The 26,345-nt window shown below is 41.1% G+C and overlaps 1 protein-coding gene across 1 annotated transcript in view; it reads right to left on the reverse strand.

Moving 5' to 3' along the window:
• LOC139732414 (nuclear pore complex protein Nup98-Nup96-like) overlaps positions 1-26,345 on the reverse strand; it is a 50,133-nt gene that overhangs the window by 15,441 nt on the left and 8,347 nt on the right. The window contains exons 3-18 of the mRNA XM_071643278.1: positions 21,597-21,764; positions 17,233-17,376; positions 15,536-15,702; positions 12,152-12,259; positions 10,737-10,917; positions 9,724-9,926; positions 8,564-8,686; positions 7,607-7,760; positions 6,620-6,817; positions 6,030-6,105; positions 5,335-5,437; positions 4,902-4,976; positions 3,750-3,803; positions 2,457-2,564; positions 1,623-1,744; positions 676-780 (exon numbers count right to left, since the gene is read on the reverse strand). Coding sequence (XP_071499379.1) covers positions 676-780; positions 1,623-1,744; positions 2,457-2,564; positions 3,750-3,803; positions 4,902-4,976; positions 5,335-5,437; positions 6,030-6,105; positions 6,620-6,817; positions 7,607-7,760; positions 8,564-8,686; positions 9,724-9,926; positions 10,737-10,917; positions 12,152-12,259; positions 15,536-15,702; positions 17,233-17,376; positions 21,597-21,764 — 2,089 coding nt within the window. The remainder of the gene's footprint in view (positions 1-675; positions 781-1,622; positions 1,745-2,456; positions 2,565-3,749; positions 3,804-4,901; positions 4,977-5,334; positions 5,438-6,029; positions 6,106-6,619; positions 6,818-7,606; positions 7,761-8,563; positions 8,687-9,723; positions 9,927-10,736; positions 10,918-12,151; positions 12,260-15,535; positions 15,703-17,232; positions 17,377-21,596; positions 21,765-26,345) is intronic.

Here is a 26,345-nt window from a genome sequence, read left to right on the forward strand (position 1 = left end):
CATATTAATGGGTATGATGAATGTAATTAATGTATTGCGGGCTTCTTTATTAACGGATTTACAAACAATGGTTAATATCTTATTCTGATTTTTGGGGGGAATTCTAAACCAGTGTAGTTTAGCAATGGGGGGGGGGGGGGGCCTTCCCAACAGGCAAATCCAAGGGTAAACATCGGTGCTACGTATATGATGTCTGCTTTCCATTGCTTTCATTTCATTTTCAAATCTTACTAGTTTTCTTTTTTTGGCTGCTACAGTCTGATGCACAACCATCTATTATCCCGCTGAACTATTCCTGTTTTACTTACTATACCTATGTTTAAACACCTAACACTGCTGATTACCAAACTAAAATACATGCGTAAATGTTTCAGTATTCAAGTGAAAAAACAACAACATTACATACTGTGAGGATGCACATAATATCAAAAAGAAATAGAACATATCCAAAGAGTACAGAGATTTCTTTTTTTTTTTTTCTCAAGGCATGTCTTCCTGAATACTACAAAAGTTTTGATTTGTCATACCCTCTTAAAATCATTTTTGGTGGCTATACCTTGTAAGTGCATAAAAAGTATGTGTGATTTCCTGATGCCTAAAGAATGTTGGGAGTTGATATATGTCTGCATCGAATATCATTAGCATGCTTTCCTACAAAGATTGCCTCTAAATTACCTGTCCATGGCACTGGTGTCTGCCAGAACCTTTGGCTTGCTGAAGAGGGAGATTTCTGGAGTGTTGGTTTCATCCAAAGACCGTCTTCCTGTGGGACTTTCCCTGCTACATAGATATATAAATAGTGGGGTAAAAAAATCAAGTGTGAATGCAAGAAAGAAATATGAAGGTTTACATTACCAAATCATTGTGACAGACAATTTCAAGGAGAAATCAGCCTCTTATATCAATTTCATGCATGCACATGTATCCTTCATCATACGGTTCTTCTCTATCAAAGGAGAATGAAACCAAAATATATATGTCAATTGAGTGAAAGCAGCAACCTTAGTAGAACACATCAGTGAAAGTTTGAAGAAATCGCACAATCCGTTAAAAAGTTAGGAATTTCACAAGTTTGTGTGTCGCCATCGCTGGAAGAGAAGACTGCAACATCTTTTTATGTCATGTGTAGACAACGATATGAAGAAAATAAGACAAAAATTCAACATATTTTCACTCTAAGAAAGGAGCGGAATAATGTTAAGCTCACATATGTCAGTAACAAGTGAAAGGAAAGAGTACTTTCCACAAAAACTAAGATTTTGTGAATTTCTGGTAACTCTCTTTGTATGTGGAAAATTTAGTTTAGGGAAATTAGTTTTCTTCCTGTTACAAGCAAAAGTATAACTCAAGTTTTTCTATAAGCAATAAAGTACTTAATGCTTTGGAAATACAATCACAGATGTTATCTTCAAATTACAAAAAGAAAGGAAATAGAGAAGATTTGAAAAAGGCAATTTTTGCTTAGCTGCCTTTTCAATCTGCTTTTCTTGCAAGTTTCATACACTGGGGGCACTAAGGACTAATCATTCACATATCTTTAGGGCTTATGATGGATGTGCTTTTTTTTCTTCTTATATTTATTTTCATTTTTTTAAAAGAAGTGCAAAGGGGATCTAACTGACTCATTTTCTGAGGCGTCGTGCACGGAGGCGTGCGTCTGGTCCCGGGGGTAGACGGGCAGGGGCGATGCCAACTCGTCTGGCTTGACAGATGTCCTGGTGCTGGGACTGTTGCTCTGGGTCTCCTGGGAAGACCAAACCAGTCAGCAGAGGGAGGGCGGGGCAGGAGGAGAGGAGAGAAAGAAAGCAAAGTCAAAGACAGGGCACACGTTATTGCGAGAAGAGACTTATGTTTCAACCACACATTGAAATCAGTTCGCAGATGCGGTGTGCAGAGACCGCAACTAATGCCGTCTGTCAAGCTGCAGACATTCTCCAGGGACAAAACTGCAACGTTTGAAGCGAGCCTTGCATCTCGTATTTCTGTATCTCTGGGTGGGAAAGCTTTAATCAATCTTTGCTGGGAGCTGTTTCCAATGTAAACCTGTCATCATTGCCTCTTTCTCGTGAAGAGTATCAAACCAATGAAAGATATTCGATACAAGTTATCTGTTAAAAACAAATCAAACAACAATGCCACAAACCTTTAAAGATAATCTCTTCAAATCTGACATGATGAACATCACGAAAGGACGACCTTGCACTTATCAAGCACTCTGCAAAGATCTTGAGTCTTTCCTGTTTCCTGCCAATTTCTCATCCCAAAGCGCTCTTTCCCACCCCCTACAGAAATAAAACATAATGCCTCCGGCACCACTTCGTGGCGGAGGCATATAAAACCCATCCTCTTCTGATTTTTTTTCCTAACAGATGGATTCAGAGAAATTGGGGGAAAACCCCAAATAATCTGTCAAGATGCATGAAGGGCATTGTCAAATCAGTGCCAAATATACTCACATCAAGGGATTTGTTCTTGATGACAAGTTTCTTGATGCTCCGCCGGGTCACAAATGTCTCCGAGTTCAGCGTGCTGTCCTCCTCCTCGAGGCCATCAAACAACTTCGACTGCCAAGGAAAGAAAATAGCAACAAAAGTGATTAACAAGGGGGAAAAAAATTAAAGGGATGATACAGTTTCAGTTGAGATGGGGCTTGAGGTTTCCAATGTTTTTTGATGATGATCTTTTGAGACACTGAGAAACCTCTTATGAAATATGAAAGAGCATATAATTCTAAGAGGAACTCCAAGTTTATTTAATGAAAATTGGTTTTGAAATGGCTGAGTTATCTAAAACAAAATTATTCTAATAAAAAGGGGACCCACTTTTTATTAGGACCACTTTGTTTTTGGATATCTCAGCCATTTCAGAACCAATTTTCATCAAATAAACTTTGAATTCCTCTTCGAGTTATATGCTTTTTAACATTTCATACGGTGGTTTCGAAGTACCTCACACAGAGTTAGAAGCTGAATTCTCACCTCAACCAATACTATACCATCCCTTTAACCCAGGAGCCTAGAACTTTGGCGTATCATCGGGAAGGTTTACTGACTTTCCCTTCAGACTCTCTCTCTACAATGTGCCTTCAGTGTGTGGGTACCTCCTTGGCCACAGAACAAACAGAGAGTTGATAAAGATGTGTCTGCACACTGACGGAAAGTCAACCCTTCCATGTTTACATGAGGCACTTTTATTTTTAAACCGAGACAGGTCTCAGGGTTTGAAGCCACCAGTTTGGCCTCCATTTTGGTGTCTGCATACAGCAAATTTCACCATAAATAGGGCAGACTTTGTATAACATAAAAAGTCATTCGGAAAAAATTTTACAGCATGACAAAAGCAAGAAACATTGACTGGATGCTTGTCCATCTTTACACATTTACACACACAGTTTTGTTTTCTGTTTATTCTAAAAATATTTTGTATCAGTCCTTTTATCAAACTGCATTTATAGTAATGTACTTATTTGTAATGGAGATGTCACTTGTACAACATTCCTTATTCTTATGTCTAAATGTATATCAGTTTTGATAATCAATTTACCACATTCTCAATAACTTCGAATGAGTGACTCAAGATTGAGGTTAATTTGTATCACAGTCCTAAATGAAACATGACTTAGTGATGGGGGTGGGGTGTCACAGACAGCCTCCATGAATGTTGGAGCACTCTATAGCCATAATCAAAGACAGACTATCACGGCATGAGATGATACTTCAGTCAGAGTTACTTCTATGTGATAAGCTCACCTTCCCGACTCCTCTCTGTATAGGCTTTGGCTTCAACTTTGCTCGGGCAGACACCTTCAAAATAAAAAAGAAATGAAGTGGAATCATCAAATCATGAATTAATTATGCATGAATATGTGGCAGGAGTACATGATATTTTGCAAAGGGGGGGAGGGGGGGTAGGGTCATCTCAAGACAGGTGTTAACCTGATACAGAGACAGAAATTTCCCCCAGCCTATCAAGACAACTCAAATACCTCGTTAGTTAACAGAACTCGTCTTGTGCAAGATGTCATATGACACAAACAACCCTTACCTCACAGAAAGAGGTTATATTATGAAGATGCATAGTTTAAGGAGCGAGATAAGGATCATCCACATTGTTGGATTTTTTTTTTTCCTTCTTTTTTTTCTGGGTAATACTCAACAGCCCTCTCAAAAATCTGGAAAAAAAATAAATCTGCTAAGACTCATGACTATCAAACAAAGATCCCAGGTTCAAATCCCACAAAGTGCTTACATTTCTTTATTATAAGATCATTTCTACCCACAATGTTCCTCTTACAAAGGGCCCCACTGCATAAAACTATAACAATGTTACAATTAATGGTAACTCTACAATCAATGGCAGCCATCAGTGATTTCTTGGCTTTGATTGGCTATGAAATAGTACTGCTATGGTTTTTACCAGTGACTACTGTAAAAGTGGATATTTTCGCACAACTAATTTTTCGCGCTTGGCCAGGTAAGAAGGGTTTCGCGTGTTTATAACTCCGCAGAATCAATACATCACGCACAGGAACATATGGCAAGCAAAAATATTCGCGTGCTTCTATTTTCGCGGTACTTTCTGGTTGCACGAAATGTGCAAAAATTTCAACACTGAAAATTTCCACTTTTACAGTATTTTAAAGTTATAGGTGTATGAATGGGTGCCTTCCCTTGTGTGTGAGTGCGTGTGTGTGTGTGTGGGGGGGGGGGGGGGTGTTCAAATAACAGCAGGGCCCTGAGGCAGAGCAGTGGCAACACTGAAGTGGCTACTGGTTAAACCACATTATCATCATTTGTTACACCAGAACAACAGATTAAAATTTCATGTGACCTTGCTGAAACTATGGCAACAAAGTAGCCAGTGTCTTGGAACCAGCCGCTGGAATTCATAAGCCTTCATACCTTGTAGTGGGATGGTGAGCTCAGAGACTTCTGTGCCGACAGAGTGGTGACTGCCTCCTTCTTCTTGTCCGGGTCCTGTCATCAAAAAATCATGAGCATTTCATCTTAAAGATGCAGAATGATAGAATGGTGGATAGAATTGTAGAGAATATTCTCCCACAATCACAACAAAAATGGAAGACTCTGTACTGTGTCTGTCTGTATAAATGCTGACATGTAGAATTGTGCATCTCACGACTCCATGCCTTACAATATCACCACAGCTTTCACCACTCAATGTTATCACTATCTAATTCATTCCAATCACACACTTTTCTCCAGACATCACCAGTCCCGAGTATACTCTGGCAGGGGTTTATGGGAAATGCGTGTTGTAGCAAAATCAGTTCGTCTTCAACAGGTTAAAGAAATGAAGCCAGTACACAGTACTCACCACAAGAATGTTCTTGAACAAGGGATTGTCTCCGTATGGCGAGTTGAAGAGGGTCATCAGCTGCTGCTGTACCTGGGCATTCTGGTTGGTGTTGGCAGCTTGTCTGTTGGCAAAGAAGTGGGCAGACACAATACAGAATGTGGCCAATGTATTGGAAAGATGCAAATGTCCTCAGACGGATGCCACAAATGATCACACTTGATCACTGAGGAATGTACACTATATATTCATACCGGGCAGTAGGTATATACATATATATCATAGTTAAAGTCTGCATGCCAACTGGAACATGATGAATTTAAGTCAATTTGATTTGCTTCCTCCATTTATGGAAAAAACAACCAAACCAATTTTTTTTTCCATTTTTGGAGTTTTGACCATTGCCAAATCAAGATGATGAAAATGTGCCCACCATTTGATTTGTCTCTTCCATTCATGGAAAAAAAAAACACCCCATGACTAAACATACTGTCATCTGAAATATAAAGACAAGAAAGAAAAAAGAAAAGAAAAGAGGAATTGTGGATATGAGCTTTTACCTTTACAAACCTTTCAAGCATTTATGGGTTAACCTACTGTGAAGCTAACTAGACTTGACTATGGTACAGTGCTCTGAGAAGAGAAAAGGCAATTAAATAATGAGGTTACTCTCTTTTGACATACAGATCAGCAGAAGTGTGAAGTCCTGGACTTACCCCCCAAGTCCTGTTCCTGCACCCAGTCCTCCTCCTGCAAGACCTCCAGTTCCTCCAAGTCCACCGCCAAAGGTTCCTGGTCCAATGCAAAGGAGCACAATATGAGTAAGACTACAGCAATTCAAAGGCAGTACACTGCTGATTGGATGCCCCACCCTTCTTACACAAATTCTCTGTCTCCCACCACAAGTGTAGCTTTCATTCACATTTGATGTTCATTGGTCACTGACCAAAGGGATTGACCTTTTCACCTTTTGCTCAAAGAAAATATATCCAAATTTCATACTTACCCATTATACCAAATAACACTGCTGCTACGCAAGAATCATTATAAAAATCACGACAGTTTTTAACATTTCCTCAACTGTGACGCTCAATAATGACCTACTGTGATATCTCTCTCCTTATTAAGTTCAGCCTTTGTCAACAATTTCCAATCAATTTACCTTTGCCTATTGACAATTCTGAACTGGCTTGAATTAGCCGACATTGCATACTCCACTTACACAAGTAACCTATGGATTGTGGGGGTCACTCGATATCAGGTTAAAAGAGAATCAAAGTACACCACCCAATGTAATTGAAGTCACCTGTGGTTCCAAATGTTGTTCCTAACCCTGTTGGTTTGCTGCCACCAAAGAGGGAGCCAGAGGTGCCGCTGCCGAATGTGGTACCCAGTGAGGACCCAAAGCCGCCAGCGGTCTGGCCTGACGTACCAAAGCCGGTGGTGCCTTTACCGCCAAACAGACTTGAGCCGCCAGATGGATTTGACCCAAAACCTGTTGAACCTCAAAAGAAAACGAAACCGATCAAATAAAACTTGGGCCTTCAGAAGCAAATTCATTTTGATTCTTACAATTATATTGCAAAACTCTCTGCTTTCTTGTTACCCCAACTGAATATGTTATCACATAAAACAATACACTCTACATGTACATCTGTCTCAATGTTTTCATTACATTGATACAACACCTTTCTGCACACAATGAAGGGGGTACCCAGATACAATGATGTTCTATTTTACAAAAGGTGAATGCTGATTCAGAGCCACCAACCTATTTGAATACATTTTTAGCAATGTTCTATTGAAAAATCAGCATAATAACCCGTTCTGCCCCAAAATGCAATACATTTTCTTAATGAAAGAGACAAATCTGGTATCTGCAACATGGATTGCTGTAGGCCGTAGAAACTTTCCTCCAAGTTCAAAGTGTTTGGGAGGCATGAGTGCTTCAAAAATGTATCACAGAAGAGCTAAACATACCTAGTTCTAGCAGCATTTAGTTTGTTTTTTTAATGCATAAAGTAACTTGCTTCACATGATGATACAAAGCTAAGAACTTTAAAATACATATAGTTATGTTATATACCAGGGTAATCAAAGATATTCCTACAGGCTTTATACAGCAGCTAAAAATAATATGGTATAGCAATTTGCAAATTTCTTGTGATTTAATACTGGAAGTGGAAAGGAAACCACAATAAGAAATCCTGTCTTTAGTGCTGAAATATCTTATCGTCTCTAACACAGCAACAAAGTTTACAAAGTCGGGGTTACGTCCGACGAGGTAACTAACCGAAACCTGTTCCCGTTCCAGTGCCCAGCGTCAGGCCCGGCTTACTGGTGCCCCCAAACAGACCACCTGTACCGGAGCTGGTGCCAAGACTTAGCCCCGGCTGACTGGACGGGGTGCCAAAACCCGGGGTAGACTTTCCAAAGAGACCACCCTGCTGTGAGAAGCATTCAACAACAAAAATGAGAAAAAGAATGTGATAGATGACATAAAACAAAACCTCTAGAGATTTCATTTGGGGCAAAGGAAGCTAGGGTTACATTAATGCTAACATTTGTTCGAATGAAGCCTTTAAACCAAGTACATAGAAACTATGGTGGTAATTGAGCAGCACCAAGTGGAGATTTTAAAGGCAAAACATGCCATGTTCATTTTGGAGGCAGAAAGATATTTCATATCACTTAGGGAGTAGTCAATGAGGGAAAAAAAACACACACATATCACAACAAAAGATAAAGAACGATACGAAATACAGAACTGAGAAAGGGTTGCTCACTGAGAAATCTATACACCCTGGGTAGTGATACCCCTTTACACTAAAAAAACAGCAACAAAACAACAAAATTTGAGCGATTTTCTTTAAAAATAATCAATCAAAAAGAAAAAGTACTGAAAAAAAAAGAGTACACTCATTAGTATTGGGGGTATTAACTGTTGATCACAAAACACTCCTCCCTTCCCATAGTGCAATTTCTCCACGAAACTTGAGATAACTGCACCACCACTTAAAAACACTTGTATTTTCCTGCCCTTGTACTGGTAGAATAGGTTGAGCACCAGCTAACACAGATTTCTCTTGATTTTGATTACAAATAAAATTACATCTGCAACCTAAGTGCCAGCCAGAAGTCTCTGATCTGACAAGATCCCTTTGATTCCCAATGATACAGACATCTAATTGTCCACAAAAAATGAATGGAGGCAGCATCAGAGTGACCATTACAAAATCTCTGAAATTACCCCGCTTTGTTGTCCAAAGGTTCCTCCGCCGAACCCGCCCGTCCCAAAGCCGGTGGTGCCCGAGGCCGGGGTGCTCCCAAAGAGGCCCGTACCCTGCGCCTGGGGCGTGCTGCCAAAGAGACTCTGTGCATCGAACGGGCAAAAAAATTGTGAATGAAGAAAAAGAGAGATATGAACACAAAAAACAGGAAGAACAGTCAATGGATGCATGGGCGTGTCATGTCTTCCAACATTTATGGTATTCACTGCAACTTCACATCTTACATTTCTCAGGATACACGAATATTGGCATCACACACGAGATACATGAATTGAACGCCAGCAATCATACAAAATATAAAATCTCGAGAAATCAAAACACAGACATCCTATTCCAATCTTGAATGTCGGTGGGGGGAGGGGGAGAGGGGCACAGCCTTCTCTGACGTGGCTTGTGATTGGGAGAAGATGCATGGTAGTGTAATATTCAAATTGAGATGGTGATTGAACAAAAGTTTAAGTGGAAGCTGATGAAAAGAAAACAGACGTTTTCATTTTTCTTTTTTTTATATAGTATGGACAGTAGCTGTAAAATGGTTTGTATCTGACACATCTTAGCAAGAAATAAAAATCCTTCATCTACTTGCCCAAGAGGGCATTCTGGCAAGAGCCCAATACTTAAAACAAAGGCAAGTGCTCATTCATATCACTTGTCCAACAAGAAGTCTTAATTGCCCCCCAGTAAACAGGCACACACTTATAGCACCCTGCCTGGTCTGAAGCAAGCTGCCGTCTACAGAAGAAGACATGGGGCTTTCACCTTTTAGGATTTTTTTCCCATTTTGTAATGTGTCGCTTGTGTCATTCTAGGGAGCAGGACAGGAGAAGCAGGTTTGCACGAGGCGGCTGTAAAAGCTGTTATTTTTGCGAGGGTTTAATTTTCACAAATTTTGCAAATCACTGTTGGGCCAGGAATTTAACACCACGCAATCTATCGCCACCTGATCCTGACTGCATTGAATTTGAACCGGCATTAGTGCACTTACGATACCCTTGATGTCAAATCACAAAAACAACATCTTGCGAAAATGTCTGTGACCTTCTCATTTGTAAAGAAATATCTGTACGTGAAAAGAGCAGTTTTTACAATGAATGAAATGCACACACAAGCATAGAAATACCTTTGGTTGACTCGGTTGGCTCTGGCCAAAGAGACCGGTGCCCGTTCCACCAAACAGCCCTCCGCTAGTGTTGTTGTTGTTCTGTCCAAAGAGACTCTTGCTGCCACCAAACAGGCCACCACTCTGTTGCTGCTGCTGCTGCTGCTGTTGCTGCGTGCCGGCGGCACCAAAGAGGCCAGAACCCGTCCCAAAGGAGCTGGGGGCTGCAGATTGTTTTGTGGGTCAAACAACACAGAATCAGAATCAGAATCTTGAAATCTCCTCTTTCATCCAAGACTTTTACGACTTACATGTATGTAGCAGACTTGAACTTATGTTGAAATGCTCTCTCTCATCACTTTTGTCAACAATTGTTCATTTTTTTTTTCACGATACCTTTTGTTCTGACAAGCCAATCATTCTACATGTCAAAGAGAAGTATTCACACGGCAGACTAATTTTATACAGACACACAAACATACACACACATATACATGTGCATTCATTGTCTCACAGGTAAAAAGGAACAAGAAAACACTGGATCTTAAGGATTAAAAGCTTTAACTTTAGTCTCAGGCAAATAATACAGAACAGAGTTATTCTGTGTCTGTGTCAGGCTAACATTCAACATACCAGAAATACTACTACTACTACTACTACTACTACTACTACTACTACTACTACTACTACTACTACTACTACTACTACTACTACTACGACTACTACGACTACTACGACTACTACTACTACGACGACTACTACCACTACTACGACTACTACGACTACTACTACGACTACGACTACTACGACTACTACGACTACTACGACTACTACTACTACTACTACTACTACTACTACTACTACTACTACTACTACTACTACTACTACTACTTCAATCTCAATGAACATTATATTCATTAATCGCTTCATAAAAGCACACATTATATACAATAAAAGATTTTGGTGATGTTTCAATGACGTTTCAATCATGCTTCTCTCCAGTTGTCTCGACAGATATCAAAGAGCAGACTTACTGCTTCCAAATGTACCCTTGGAGGTCTGCCCAAAGTTGAAGCCAGTACTGGCTGAAGAGCTGGTCTGTCCAAACAGGCCACCCGGCTTGTTGTCTGGCTGCGAGATTCCAGTCGGCCCTAGCAACCCGCCTCCTGACGAGCCGCCCTTCCGGTTGCTAAGGTAGTCCTCCACTCGCAGCTCCTGCAATGTTATCGGGCAAATAGATGCAACATAAATTCATCAAAATACAAAGGTCTAAAGAATGATGATGCACATTTTGCATTTTCAGGAACAAATGGCAATATAATTATTTCACAGTGCACATTCTGTCTGGTATCCAAGATAATCATGCCTATACGCACACAAAATTGGAGCAAGCATTTCCGTTACATAGCTGCCAACACATCCGAGTACAATTTACTAATTGAAAATTACTAAGAGGGAGTTGTTTTTGCATAGAAGCACACAGTATACTTATTACAAAAAATGAAATATTAATATGCAAAATCTTAAGAGGCCAAAACAGGGGGTCTCATGCTCGAAGTTACTTATAATCATTAAATTTTACTAATAGTTGACATCTATGCCGTTAGAATACAACTTGGGGTCGCTTCCTATGTGCCGATATAACACTGAAACATACACCATCATGGATGGGATTAAACTTTGCATCTCACACAGAAATTTTGTCTCAAGGTGAAATTCAGCAACAGATACTTCAATTATCATTGTATGCCAAGTCAGTTTACAATGAAAGTGACAACAGCAGTAACTCTACCATACATGGTGATGTTAAAGGGAACCCAAACCCAAAAAGCAATGTGGATTGAGTGAATGCAGCAACATTAGTAGAACACATCAGTGAAAGTCCATATGAGGAAAATCAGACAACAATGCAAAAGTTATGAATTTTTAAAGTTTTGGTGTTGGAACCACTGGATGAGGAGACTATTAGAGGTTATGACGTATGTGTGGACAACAATATAAAGAAAATATAAGGAAAATTCCACAAAAATTCACTTTTCTATCATAATGAAAGAGCACTTGACTAACTGCTTTCAGAAAGCAGTGGGAATAATTGCTACCCTTAACATATGCCAGTATCAAGTCGATGGAATGTGTAATTTTCATGAAAAGTGAATTTTTGTGGAATTCCCTCATATTTTTTTCATATTTGACACCATAATTTCTAGTAATCTCCTCATCCAGCAGTTCCAACACCAAAACTTTAAAAATTCATAACTTTTGCACTGATTGTCCGATTTACCTCAAACTTTCACTGATATGTTCTACTAGTGTTGTTGCTTTCACTTAATCCACATTGCTCTTTGGGTTTGGGTTTTCTTTAAAGGCACATCTCTCTCTCAAAAGGATTTGGTGTCAGTGTATGGACCAAAGGAAAGAGGAGCAATGCACACTTATATGCAAAACCTACCTCAAAGCTTTTGTTGGAATATTCCTTCATTGCGGTGATAACTTGATGCTTGGTGGTCACATTAGTGGACACACCGTTCTTGACCATTGTGTCTGTCCCTGAAACAGGCTGATTGACAAACAGGACAAAGAAAAAACAAACAAACATATGCATTAAAAATTCATTATTTTGCTTTAAGCTGCAATGTATGACAACTCAATGTTTACTTATAGTTGTATTACTTCGCAAAACTGTTGTATCTGTGTGATAGATTATATACTGTTCAGCATGTTAACCTCAGTTTCAACTAAAACACACACACATACATACACACAATTCTACACTACACTACAATTAACGGTATCTTTATGGAAGCTTGTGCTTACAGTTGCATAGAAATTAAAATGTCTCATTTAAGTGACATATATATATTAGAGTGATTTGAGAGCGTGTATTGAATCCAAGAACCTTTGATCCAGTTACCATGAATACTTGGTTAAGACATGAAATTTGACCGAAGGTCTGAACAGCTTTTAGAATCACAAATCAGCTATCAGAATCCAAGAGCACACTGTGTAAGAATAACAGAATATGGCTCAGATTGACACAATATATGTGTTGCAATTCTCACACAGTAACAGTTAGGAATTTCAGCCACATCTGCACAAAAAACAAAAACTTTTTATCTCAATCAGAGCTTGCCCACTTAAACATGGCTTCAAAACGATGTTGCATACACTCAACCATCTCTATTGAGTAAATATGGATTAAGGACGACATGAGACTGGCATGAGTGCAAATGTAGGAGTATTTTTTTTTCAAACTTTTTGGCAAAAGAGGAAGGGAAGAGAAGTATAATCCGCAAGTTGACAAAGCAGGCTGCAAGTCAGGTCTCATTCATTCCATCCTGCCGAATGGATTGGATGGGCGCCTGGAGTGCATCTCTCTCACATTTTCGGATCTCGATGTGAGGAAACAAAGTTCCGTCCGACAGTCCTCGCTAATTTTTCGCTCCATCAACTCCCTAATTGGGCCGACCTTGGTCATGTTGTTTTTCTGACTCGTTTCCCCCCTTCGGAGGAGGGGCGCATGCCTCCGCTCCCCCCGCTTCCAACGGCATCACGAGGAAGAGATGGATTGAACGAGAACATTTGAAGCATCAAAACCAGCCCATCCTGAGGAAGCGGGATGCAAGACTGCATCATGGAAGCTGCCCTGCACAACAGGTCACTCATCAGAAGCTAGTTTATGCTAATGCCAGGCTCATCTTTGTAAGACAAGGCTCCTCTTAATTGAGAGATTATTAAATGAGAAGAGATATGATATTTGTTCCCTCTTCCCTTTTCAAATCTATTATTCTTTTTTGTTGTTGTTGTTGCTTATAAAGCAGGGGTCGCATTTAACTTTTTTTTTTGACTAGCCAGGCGGACTACTTAGAATCAATTTTGACACTGAAGCAATATTTTGGCTAGCCAGACGGACTAGTTACTTCAGAATTTTATGATTTCTGGCTAGTCCGACGTGATTTTGGGTGGCCAATGGCCAGCGGACCATTGCCAATTTCGAACCCTGTAAAGGCAACCACTGATTATTTCCCACTCACAATGATAGTATCTATAAAAAAAAAATCAGCAATAATCAATCAAACAAACAAAACAAAATCCAACAAAAATAAATGGACATCTATCAATGACAAGTCTCTCCACTTCTAGCAAATTCCTCCACACTGATCACTGGAAACAGGAAGTTGAGAAAAATTTATCCAGGTTGAAACATGCAATCTTGTATTCATTTTACATTTGTTGGTACAAACAATTTTTCATCTAAACCTTTTCCATAATATGTTCCAGTATTTTTTTTTTACTTCTTTACCAGAAAAAAACAAAACAAACAAACAAAAAATGTTGGCCATAAAGTTTGTATCCCTTCCATATGGTAAATTTTAAAAGAAGCATGACAATGAAGCACAGTGGGGGAAAGTCTAAATGTGATAACACGTCCCACAATCAACCCCGTAACTCCCAAATCAAATGTCAAGTCCAATTTTTCCACCCAAATCTAGACATATCAATCCACGAAGCTCCACAGTAGAACCCTAATCTCTCAGGATCTGTTATCACCAGTGATCTAAACCATGCTTTTACAAGTCTGCAAGATTATTCGGGGGGGGGGGGGGGGGGGATAGGACAGAGAAAGAGAAAGAGAGAAAGAAACAGAAAGACAGAGAGAGAAGAGAGGGAGAGAGAGAATGACAAGAAAAGAAAGGATCTCGAAACTCCCTGTTGGGCTTCAGTCCCATGCTGCTGTGGCTTTATAACGCGATATCTAGCCTGGCATCGGGGCGTGAGTCAGGCTTACGGATGGGTTCCCTGTGATGACATACGCAGGCGCTGTGTCATCAACATTCGTGCTGACGGACCCAGGAGTGCAAATGTTAGGCCAATGAGTGAGATGTGGGGGAAGACTGCAATCTGCACAGACAATGACTAAACAGAGGCAGAGGGGTGGGAGGGGGCGACATGCTAACCAGCAGGTGGATACGAGTCTGGGGAATTATGAGAAATCAAATAGAAGCCAAAGTTTTAAACGCCCTGTGCAATGGGACCACCTAGTCCTTTTGAACCTGCCCTTTATCCCTGAATGTGCCCCTCGAGGGATAAAGCCTGTGCCGAGATGCCAGTTCAACTCTTTCCCCCCCCCCATCCCCACCCCATGCCAGATTTAGTTTGCAACATTGACAAACAATCTCTCTGATACTAAGCAGTGATATTTTTGCCATCATTGATTTGACAAGCCCACCTGAGATAGAAAGACAGACAGAAAGATAGAAAGACAGACAGAGAGACAGACAGACAGAGAGACAGACGGACAGAGAGAGAGAGAGGGAGAGAAGTTTCATGCCCACAATAGGATAACTTCCGCACACAATGTAAGCCTCAAAGAACAATAGGCCTTGGGACAAGTGAGTAATATGACTCCCAGTTCGTACTATCTTACAACTGTGACTGTGGTGCACATCTACGTATAAATTTTGCACTCTGCGATGTGTGTTTTTTTCCCCAAGGACAACGTCAGCTACTCTTCCATGCACATGGAAACCGTTTTGGCTCGCGACTCCTGAGCCGCAATAGCGTTCCCTGAAAACTAGTCAAAGCTCAATGACCATCTTTGAGCTTAGAGGTGGCTATCCAAGCAAAAAGACAAGATGAATGTCGGCAAAAAAAAATATCACTTGATATCAATGTGAAGGAGGACGCTTGATGCGAAACCTGGTGAAACTAAATGAAGAAAAACAAGATCAATAAAAACAAACCAACAAACAAAAATATCACTTCCCTCTGATTCACAGCAAAAGCATTTCATCATATTCACTAGCTTATGGAAAGCAGTGAAACTGACACTTACGTTGAACTTGATGGTGGTCCCATTTTGCTGCGTGGCCCCAAACAAGCCCCCTGTGCCCGAGGATCCAAAGAGACCCCCTCCGGACTGAGTACTGGTCTGGCCAAACGGGGTGGAGCTGGCTGAAGACTGACCGAACAAGCTGGTCCCTGACGTCCCTCCGCCAAATACTGGACAATGCAAAGAGGTAGGAAGTGAGGTTAAGGGTTAGACAGGTTAATGAAGACATCGAATATAAGTTGATATAATGATAAATGTATTTCGATCATAGGCAATAATGAAAAAATGCAGAATAAGAAGCAGGCATGGCATGAACTCAGTCTGAGCTTAATTTCTTCCAGCTGCTTCTCAAGGCACTCAAAGCATAAATAGAATTGGTCGTAGCACACAGATGTATATAATTCCATTCAAAAGATCACATGCTCTGTCAATATTAGATTTTATCATTCTGTCCTTGGCTTATCTCCCTCTCTCGATTCCTCTCTCCCTCTCAGAAAGAGAATGTTGCCATCTTAAATCAACACAAAACATTTCAGTCCTTCCTACTTACAAGACATCATCTCTGAGCAGCGCAATTCTACTGTCGGATGTGTACATTAAGGTCAAGTTTTTCCCAAGAAAAATCAATCCCCCTAGTCTCATTTCACATCAGAGATTGCAATCTCGCTTTCCACGGGTCCCCGCGAATCCGGCCCCGTGTGCCAATCGCCTTCACGAGTACACGCTGCCAAGGTGTATGCACGCAAACAGAAGAAAAAGGCATGCTGGACTCGGGAGCACCTCGAGACCACACTGTGGGAGTGAATGAGCGGTAAGGAAATGCTGCCTGACACGCTCCGCTCTGTAATGAGGGGTTCAGCGGGTCATGTGTCTGCCCAAGCTCCAGAAGGCTCACTGGGATAATCCGCAACATGAGCCGCCGTGACAACTGCTCGCCATGTCTAGCATGCCAAAAAAAAAAAAAAAAAAAACCTCATCATTCCACATCCAACAGCAAGAAGAACCTCCCAACTGCAAAACCGAAAACCAAACAAACAACCAGGTGGCTCTCACTGGCACAAAGTCATACAGGGTGTCACCTCTGTACGCTGCACATCATGGTTGTAGTTTCCTCCGCGGCTTTTGACGATGCTCCTCAAACTTGACAGTTGCACACATTTCATTTGTTCACCCCCTTTCCGTGAAATGATTCTGATATATACTGATGACACTGCTTTGCATCACATCAGAGAAACCTGGTTTTCCCCCGGTTCCAGACATGCACGTCACGACATGTCAAATTTTCGCAAGGCTCCACCTGGTTTCATGGACAGTCTAGCATGCATGGTCCCTCATCTTCACGTCTGTAAGCATCACACACTTGGATGACCCTTAATGCAGGACAAAGATTGCAAGCACTTCCTTGGCAATACAAATGTCATGAGTTAGTATATCTTCTCTGTTCCTTTTATGTCATGAGGGACACATTTCATTCAAAACAGAAATGAAGATCTGCATCAACTTGTGTAAAAATACATAGTGAATGTCATCCAAGCACATGACATGACAAACAGCAATGGGAAAGAAACATATGTGTAATAAATAAAGCTACACTCCTTACAATAGTCTAGTGTATTGGATGACAGTTATGTGTTTTGTTTTTGTTTTTTCTTCAGTCGTAAGTACAGCTTGTCATTATCAATCTTGGAAAATATACTTACATGGCTTGCTCCCTCCACCAAATGCTGAGCCACCCCCGAAGGAGGTCGATGATGAAGGGGTGGAGAAAAGACTCCCTCCAGTGCTTGTACTCGTTCCACCGAACAACCCAGATGAATTTGTTGTCTTAGCTGCAAAACTGAAACCTATGGAAGATACAGTAACACATGTAATAAAAATGCATGTTGCATCCAACTTTGAAGACGGCACAGGGCTTGTACTGTAACACACATTGTACAAACTGGGGTGATAAAATCATTACTGTAAAAGAAACATTTGCTGCATGAAACTTTAGCGAATAGCCTTTTTCACGGCATGAAACTTTTGCGAATTACCGCTGGCATTTAATGCATTGTTTAGACAAACCCTTTCATATGCATTTCACTTTCCCGAATCTTCGCTCCTTGCAGAAGTTTCATAAATACAAAAATTTCTAGTTTTACAGCATTGCACATTTTCTTTTTGATTCTTTACAGTCTTGAACAAGAACTGTCCCACTGTGAGCAGAGCAAGAGTATATATGTATAATTGCAACCACTGATGTTTCTTTATGGTGTATCAGAGTAAACTCCAAGCAGGATATTGTTACTTTCAACCCACATCCTATTATTCTCATTAAACACTTCATATCTGACAGCATGCTTCCTTCCTCGCGGCTGCTGTCACAACATAAACTGCTAATTAGGCGCGAAGTCTCAAATTGTGCTCTTTGATGACCAGGAGTGTGCAAAGCTCTAAAAACCACACCGTAATTAGGTTGGAAAACCTGAATTACGGGACTGAGGGCACAGGGAGGTGTGAAAGATCCAATGTGAATCATGTACAAATGTTCTTCTTTCTCTTCAAAGTCCTCTTTTTCTCTATCTCTTTCCGCTTTTCTCTCTCCTCCCCTCCCCCTTCTCTTTCTTACCTCATCCCTCTCCCCTCCCCCTTTCCCCCCTCTCCCCTTTCTGTCCTAAGGATGGTCAAATTTAAGTTGAGTCTGGAGGGGAAGTGTTGTTGGGTTATATTTTGCCTGCAGTGTACCCACTGCTCCTTCACTGTCGATTTACCTCAAAGACACTGCTTATTAGTGCGGAGTGAAGGGCCGTCAGGAGAGCGGCTCTCCCGCGCGTGGAAACAGACTTGACAGAATCGTACCCACGATGCCGCGGGGTATGGAAGTGAGTCAGAAAAGGGAAACAGATTAGAGCTTTGGCCATTCAACCACCTTCCCATGCTCACAGCTATTCCACTTGATTTATCCGAGGACAATTACTTAATGTGAAATGATTATTTCAGCTTCCTTTTTTTTTTCAAATTTCTCTCTTCTCTCTCTCTCTCTCTCTGTCAGTCTATCTTTCCATCTCTATCCTTTCCTTTCCCCCTCCTCCCTCCAATATGGATTGCTATCATCTCTTCTTTCACAGAACTAATTCTAATGTGGATATCTGCTCTTGCACACCAACCTCACCATTTTCCTGTTTGATATTTTTTTAATTTGGTAATCTAGTAAATAATGTATTGGTGATTTATACCATCTGAAAATGATATTTGGAATCAGAGCTGCAAGTGTCAAAGTCTACAATGTAGCTTTAACGAGCAAAGAGTTTTGAATAAGAGAGAGAGAAAAAAAGGTATTACTTGAATGCTCTTATACATATTGCCATACACTTTGCCACTATTATTTTCTACAGGAGAACGTACCATGGCCACTTATTTTTACTAGTGATTAACTGGTAAGCTGGCATATTTGTTATTTCAAATGATACACAGAGAGAGTGCTATTAAGGTAACTTCCATTACAGTACCAGTATTCATTTCAGATCCCTGAACATGATATATCTGTATGTTCATGCGAAAATGGGGGAAAGACATGTAGAGCCAACACACATGTGTGTCATCTACCATGGATTTGCATTTGCCTCCCTTTCTAGTTGTAATTACCATAGACTTTTGATTTCTCTGCTGACAATCTATTGATGACATCAAGAATGATGTATTTTCGAAGCACAATAATGGAAACTGCTTTCGAATCCCAAATTCATTATGCAAATAGCAGAATACAAATAAAAATTTTCTTAAGGGTAAAATGTCCGGCTAAGGAGAAAAATGAGTGTGCAACAAAGACACACAATCTAACATATTTCATCAACATCTTGCAGAAATGGTGTAGAAGGCAAAAAAACCCCAAAAAGCATAAATTGAAGAAAAACTGCACAAAGCGTTATGGCAAAGGAAATTGCTGACGCTGTACGTTACATGCTTAACATACTACAAGCAGGTGGCTCCTGGGTCTGTACCGAAAATACATTGGACACTTGAAAACAAGTCAGCGCACACAGACAACCTGTTTCAAATGATAAGCCGAAGTCTTAATTGCCTCTAATGCACAATGTGGGGAGGCCCTCAGCACTTTTAAACATTTCCCCCCGGCTGGTCTGCGTTCAGCCTGGGTTTACCCCCACTTTCTTGTGGACAGAACTTTGTGACTCAAATCCCAACTGACATGAACAGGTGTGTGTGACAACTGGATAGATAATGGCTCTATGTGCCAATGATTGTAAACATCGGGGGAAATCTTTAGATTATACCCTTTTGGTTGTGTCAAATGTCCTTTATTGCTAAATACCCCATGCACCCCCCAGCCCCACCCAGTAATATATTCCCTTGTTACTTTCTCATTCTAACAAGTGTTTGTCAGTGCCTATTTGAAGACTGCCCCTCCCCCCCCAAAAAAAAAAAAAAAAAAAAAACCCAACAACAACAACGAGAAAAAAATGATAAATAAATAAAATCAAATAAAAAGGTTTTGCCTCCAATAAATACTATGACCCTTGCAATCAAATCTAAGATACACTATGATTTTAGCAGCTATGTGACATGCACGTTATATTCAAAGAAATGTAGTACCTACGGTGTATGATTTGTACATTATCATATAAATGTAAGCTTAGTATGTTTAAGGCCAGAAAATATCAACACTATGCCATTTTAACATAGTGCCATCACCTTTATGCTGTCATCTACTCACTATTGGAGTTCAAATTGCATTTTGAAAAAGGGCAAGAACTTTACACATCCCTTTACATAACTTGCCCCTATAGAATTTCCACTTTAACCTGTATGACAGGTGAGAGCATGGAGCGACTGTCCTTGATCACTAACAGTAAAGTAGTAAGAAAACCACACCTGCATAAAACATTCCGTCACCCTGTTATTTTATATTCTCATCGAGGGCTTTTTTTTGAGTGATCTTTGTTTTTTCTGCTTTGTCACTAGCGCACAAAAAATCATTTGCCAGCAATTCTGTCGACAGGCATCGCCCGGGCTCAGAAACGTCCTCCGGGTACGGTGTGCAAACCAAATTTCCCCATGATGCTGCACTCTTGCACTGATCCAATTCAGCAGTGCTCGCTTTGCGTTGCCAGCGACGGACTGAACAGCTGCTCGCCAGAGCGGTGGCGGGGCAACACTTTTAAAAGGATAGGGTTATAAAAGTTCCCCTTGGTGAGTCTATTTAAAACAAGGTATTCTCATCTGCCTGGAACATGATGAAGCCAGATTAGAATACACATGGAAGTCAAAAAGACAAACCTCTTCAGGAAGTATTCAATTTTTGGTAGAAGGGCAAAGGGAGAGCAGGGAAAAGAACGAGAGTGATCCTACGTTGACAACACTCCTAATCATGGATAATCCAACTGACAAATTATTGTCCACGGATACTAAACTGAACAAGGTATAGTGGAAAAAGAAATATATTTTAATCTTATTATACATGTACACAGAAAAGGAAGCCCAAATCAGAGAGTATCTATTTCCAATGAAGAAATATCTGATTTTTCCTTACTGCTAAGTACTATGCAATCACTGCACAATTAGCAACAGAAGCTTAATTTCATGATAGACATAACTCCACCTAGTAAAGTTGATACAACTTTCACTATTTAAGTAAATCACATCTTTGTTGACTTCACTCGTCACAGATACATTACAAAACGCACCTACGACTCTCCTATGGGTCTATAATTAATGTACCCAATACTTTAAATTCAGCATAAACTGAAAACATACTTTCCCCATTTTAGTATGATATCTTACTGCCATATCTTTGTTCATGAAGAAACTAAACAATATATCAGGTATGTAGTATATACATGTACCTGGTATATTGTTTAGTTTCTTCATGAACAAATATTACAGTAAGATATATAGTGCTAAGATATATATTAGCACTGCTCTAGATTCATAGGTGACTCAGCCAAGTGATGAATCAATCATCCCTGTGATGAATGATATCAAAGTTAAATCATCTTTAAAGCACTGGGTACTAACAAATCTATGCGGAACCTACTGATATCCTGTTGCTAAAGGTTTGCCAACTCACCTGCACTCTGACCAAAGGAGCCTGTCCCTCCGCCACCAAACAGGCCACCTGCTGAAGAGGTACTGGGGTTGGCTCCAAACAGTCCCGTGGAGGGCGTTGACTGTCCAAAGGCACTGCCCGACCCGAATCCGCTCGACCCCGACGTGGTCCCGCCAAAGCTGGTGCTCCCTGGGGGGTAAAGATAGACGCCAAGATCAGAGAGGTGTCGGGGAAGACCCATGAGCCCCTCTAGGTAGAGCTCGGAGCTCTCCGGGCCCAGCGGGTGCAACATTGTCTAGGAGGCGCGGTGGCCGAGGAAGAAGAGACTGGGAAGCCAGAACTGACATAAGGAGCGGTGAGGGCTTCAGCAAGCATGCATCGCCTGCGGACGGGACTAGAGGGGTAAAACAAAGGCAAAGGGGCTGGCAAACGAGTGGCATCCCGCACGCAACCACAGACTGAGCCTTGACTGACGGCACGAGATAAGCTCAGTCGGGACAAACCAGGCAGTTCTCACTGTCTGGCCAGTAGGGAGCGTCATTTTTCTTTTTTTTTTCCTTTCTCTCTCTCTTCTCACGCTCTCTCTCTCTCTCACCAATACCCACACATCACTCTGTAGGAAGAAGAATAAAAAAAAAAGTGCCAGTTATAATTACGCAACTAATGCATGGTGACTTCTCAGTTTACATTCTGCTCCCCTCGTTGTCCCCCGAGCATGCTGCAAATAAGTGAGTTAAAAATGTCAAGAAACTTCCATGGATTTTTTTTTTCCACTAGGCAGCGCTGATGTGTTTTTTCATGTGTTTTATCCCCCCTCATTACATTAACAGTGCATTTGTGTGGAAGGGCATTTATGTGTGTGGCATGTGTGCATGTAAAACATACAATGTATGAGTGTGTGAGTGTGTGGGGGCATGCATTTGCGTGTGTACGTGTGTGACATATTAGGAGTATGCAGTGATCCATGCTGCTGCAATAGGGGCGGATAATGTGGTAAGGAGGGGCATGGTAGGAAACAATAAAGGCAGATGGGATAAGGGCGGTCTGCACCCCTCTGCTCTTTAAGGAGTACATCCTGCCCATTTACCTTGTCTCTGTTCGGGACAAAAATTCACATTAATGTGTGACAAGCTCAGATGTACAGTGTACAGACTGTAGCTACCTCTTCTTGCTTGCTTTCTTTCTTTCTTTCCTTTATTTTTATGGCATACAGCTGACTACAGGTGACAACAAACATGAATTTCTAAGCAACTTTTACAGACATACTGAACCCAAGTACAAAAATGTTTGCTTAGCTTATCTAGGGCTGCACACTAACTAATTTTTTCTACAGGTCCATCCTTTCTGTCGGACCAGTAGGTACCCAGTTTTTCCAGTTTTTACTGGCCCATATTCCTGAAAAAGGTTACAATGTACTGGTCTGACAATGATTTTTACTGGTCAGGGACCAGTGCCACTGTGCAGCGTTGGCATGTCATTCTTGCAAATGACAAAATTGAAGTTCGCTCCCCAACTCACTGTTTGTCAAACTTCTACTTAAGTATTACGGTATTACAACAGTAAAGTTTTGTTTTGTTTTGTTTTGTTTTTTTTAAAGATTAGTTCTTTTCATGGCCGTGTAATCAACACCAGAAATCCAGTGAGTCAGAATGTCTCAAAATACATGTGTACAGTGTATATCTCCATGCAGAGGGCATTTTGTTACTTTCCATGAATATCACTTTTGCCACTGCTGACAGTGAATAGTTCTGCATAACTGATCAGTGCTCTTCCATCATGAATGCCAAATGGTCACAATTTTTGCTTTTTCTCTTTTGCAAACTGGTTATTTGAAAAGAGATAGACAGAGAAAGATATTTACACTCATTACAAGTAATTATTGCATATGTCTCCATTGGTGATTAAAGAAAAAAAACAACATAAACAAGAGACCCGCGGGTCTAGTGCTCACCTGAGTATCGCAAGTTCACCTTTCACGCAGTCACTAATCTAAATTATTCACAGCTCTACCAAAATTTGACCAGGCATTCTCAAGTAGAAGATGAAAATGTACAATAAGGGCCCAATTTTTTTAAGATTCCTTAATTTGGGGGGGATTGGGGCCCCCTGGGGCCCTCTGGGTGGGGCATGGTGCCCATTTTGATAAATTGAGATCCTGACCCCCTAGGGATGCTATCTGCCAAGTTTGACAAAAATCCATCATGAGGTTTTCAGGAGGAAGATGAAAATGTACAATTCAGGCCCCCATTTGAACCCTTCCAACCACCCCCCCCCCCCCCCCACCCAAGAGGGGCACCACTGGATCTCCTATGAACAAACTTGAAACTACAGTCATTAATGCACTCACTCATAGTATTATCTCAGCTCTATAACATCTGATTCTAGAGAAGATTTATAAAGATTCCTTCATTTGGGGGGTTTGGGACCCCTGGGGGCCCCCTGGGTGGGGCATGGTGCCCATTTTAACAAATTGAGATCCTAACCCCCTAGGGATGCTACCTGCCAAGTTTGGTGAAAATGGGTCATGGGGTTCTCAAGAAGAAGATAAAAATGTACAATTTAGGCCCCATTAGGACCCCTCCTCACCCCCTCCCCTGGGTCCCATGGGGGGCACCCCTGATTCTGCCATGAACAAACTTGAAACTACAGTCATCAATGTACTAACTCATAGTATTAACTTAGCTCTATCACTTCTGGTTCTAGAGAAGAAGATTTTTGCAGATTCCTTAATTTTGGGGGGTTTGGGCCCCCTGGGGGCCCCCTGGGTGGGGCATGGTGCCCATTTGAACAAATTGAGTTCCTAACCCCCTAGGAATGCTACCTGCCAAGTTTGGTGAAAATGGGTCATGGGGTTCTCAAGAAGAAGATGAAAATGTACAATTTAGGCCCCATTAGAACCCTTCCCCACCCCCCTCCCTGGGTCCCAAGGGGGGCACCCTTGATTCTGCCATGAACAAACTTGAAACTATAGTCATCAATGTACTAACTCATAGTATTAACTTAGCTCTATCACTTCTGGTTCTAGAGAAGAAGATTTTTACAGATTCCTTAATTTTGGGGGGTTTGGGCCCCCCCCCCTGGGGGCCCCCTGGGTGGGGCATGGTGCCCATTTTAACAAATTGAGTTCCTAACCCCCTAGGGATGCTACCTGCCAAGTTTGATGAAAATCGGTCTTGGGGTTTTCAAGAAGAAGATGAAAATGTAAAAAGTTTACGCACGACGCACGACGGACGACGGACGACGGACGACGGACGCCGGACGCCGGACGAAGGGCGATCGCAATAGCTCACTTGAGCCTTTGGCTCAGGTGAGCTAAAAAGTACTGTGGTATTGGTAATCACCTTTTCTGCCTGGCAACTTGCCATAGAGGGCAGTATGTAAACTTTGACTATAACCAGTAAAAAAAAAATTTCAGTGCAGGAATACAGTAACATTTCACTATTCCCAAAGATTACATTGTATCTCACAGACACTGTACCAGGGATGCCAACCTTACAGTATTCTATAAACCACACTGCTGTATTCTGACAGCTGAAAAGGTGTATTCTTGTGGAAAAACAGTATTCTGATTTTTCCTGTCACAGACATGTGCAGTTAATACTAATACAATTTGGAAAATAGTAGACAGCATTTTCCATGAAACCTGCTGTAAAGTTATGTTTGGCAGAAACAGTACAAAATAGTGGAAACAAAAGAATAACTATTAGCATCTTTACTGCAACAAGGGTTAAGATAACTAGAAATGTCGCTACAGCGACTGGTTATACCCCCACCAAACAACATTTCATAAGCTTTGGTCAAAACAACATTTCATAAGCTTTGGTCAAAAAACTGAGGAAGTAGTTAAATCCGCAAGATCTTTCCTTGATCTTCTGCCATTAATATGCCGTTACCATGGCAACGTACTTTCGGGTACTGTCGAAAAATGCGTCTTGCACATCTACAACCAAAGGCACACATCTGTACCAAGTTTCATGGAAATTGGGAAAAAACTGAGGAAGTAGTTTGCAACACAAAATTTTCCATCATTTTGGCTCATAATATGTGAGCTGTTACCATGGCAACATACTTTTTGTCACTGTCAAGAAATGTGTCATGCTGACCTATATCCTAAGACAAACATTCAATATGAATTCCATGAGAATTGGAAGAACACTGATGAAGCAGTTTTGCCATGAAGCATTTTGCCCTATATTTTACCAATAACATGCCGTTACCATGGCAACGCACTTTTTGCCACTGCGGAAATATGTGTCTTGCACATTAACATATTCAGATGAACATCTGTACCTAATTTCATAAAAATTGATCAAAAACTGTGGGAGGAGTTCGCGACACAAGATTTGTACCCATTTTTGCCCATAATATGCCGTTACCATGGCAACGTACTTTTGGGTACTGTCAAAAAATACGTCTTGCACATCTACAACCCAAGGCACACATCTGTGCCAAGTTTTATGGGAATCGGTTGAAAACTGAGAAAGTAGTTCGCGACGCAAGATTTGCAACGGACCGACCGCCCGACCGCCCGACCGACCGCCCGACCGACCGCCCGACCGACCGCCCGACCGACCGTCCGCTGATTCCTATATACCCCCTTCAAACTTCGTTTGGCGGGGGTATAAAAATAGAAAGATAATGTATGATTGTACACACAAAAATAAGTTCGAGAGCCAAACATGGAGACTCGGCCTACGAGTGATTGCCGATTATTGTTGCATGAAATGTCTCTCACCCCATTAGACCATGATACAGTGTATAGCAAACAAC

Source organism: Diadema antillarum, unplaced genomic scaffold (assembly GCF_040938485.1).
Source record: "Diadema antillarum isolate AM-2024a unplaced genomic scaffold, OU_Dant_1.0 seq00000420_RagTag, whole genome shotgun sequence".
NCBI classification, from domain to species: domain Eukaryota; kingdom Metazoa; phylum Echinodermata; class Echinoidea; order Diadematoida; family Diadematidae; genus Diadema; species Diadema antillarum.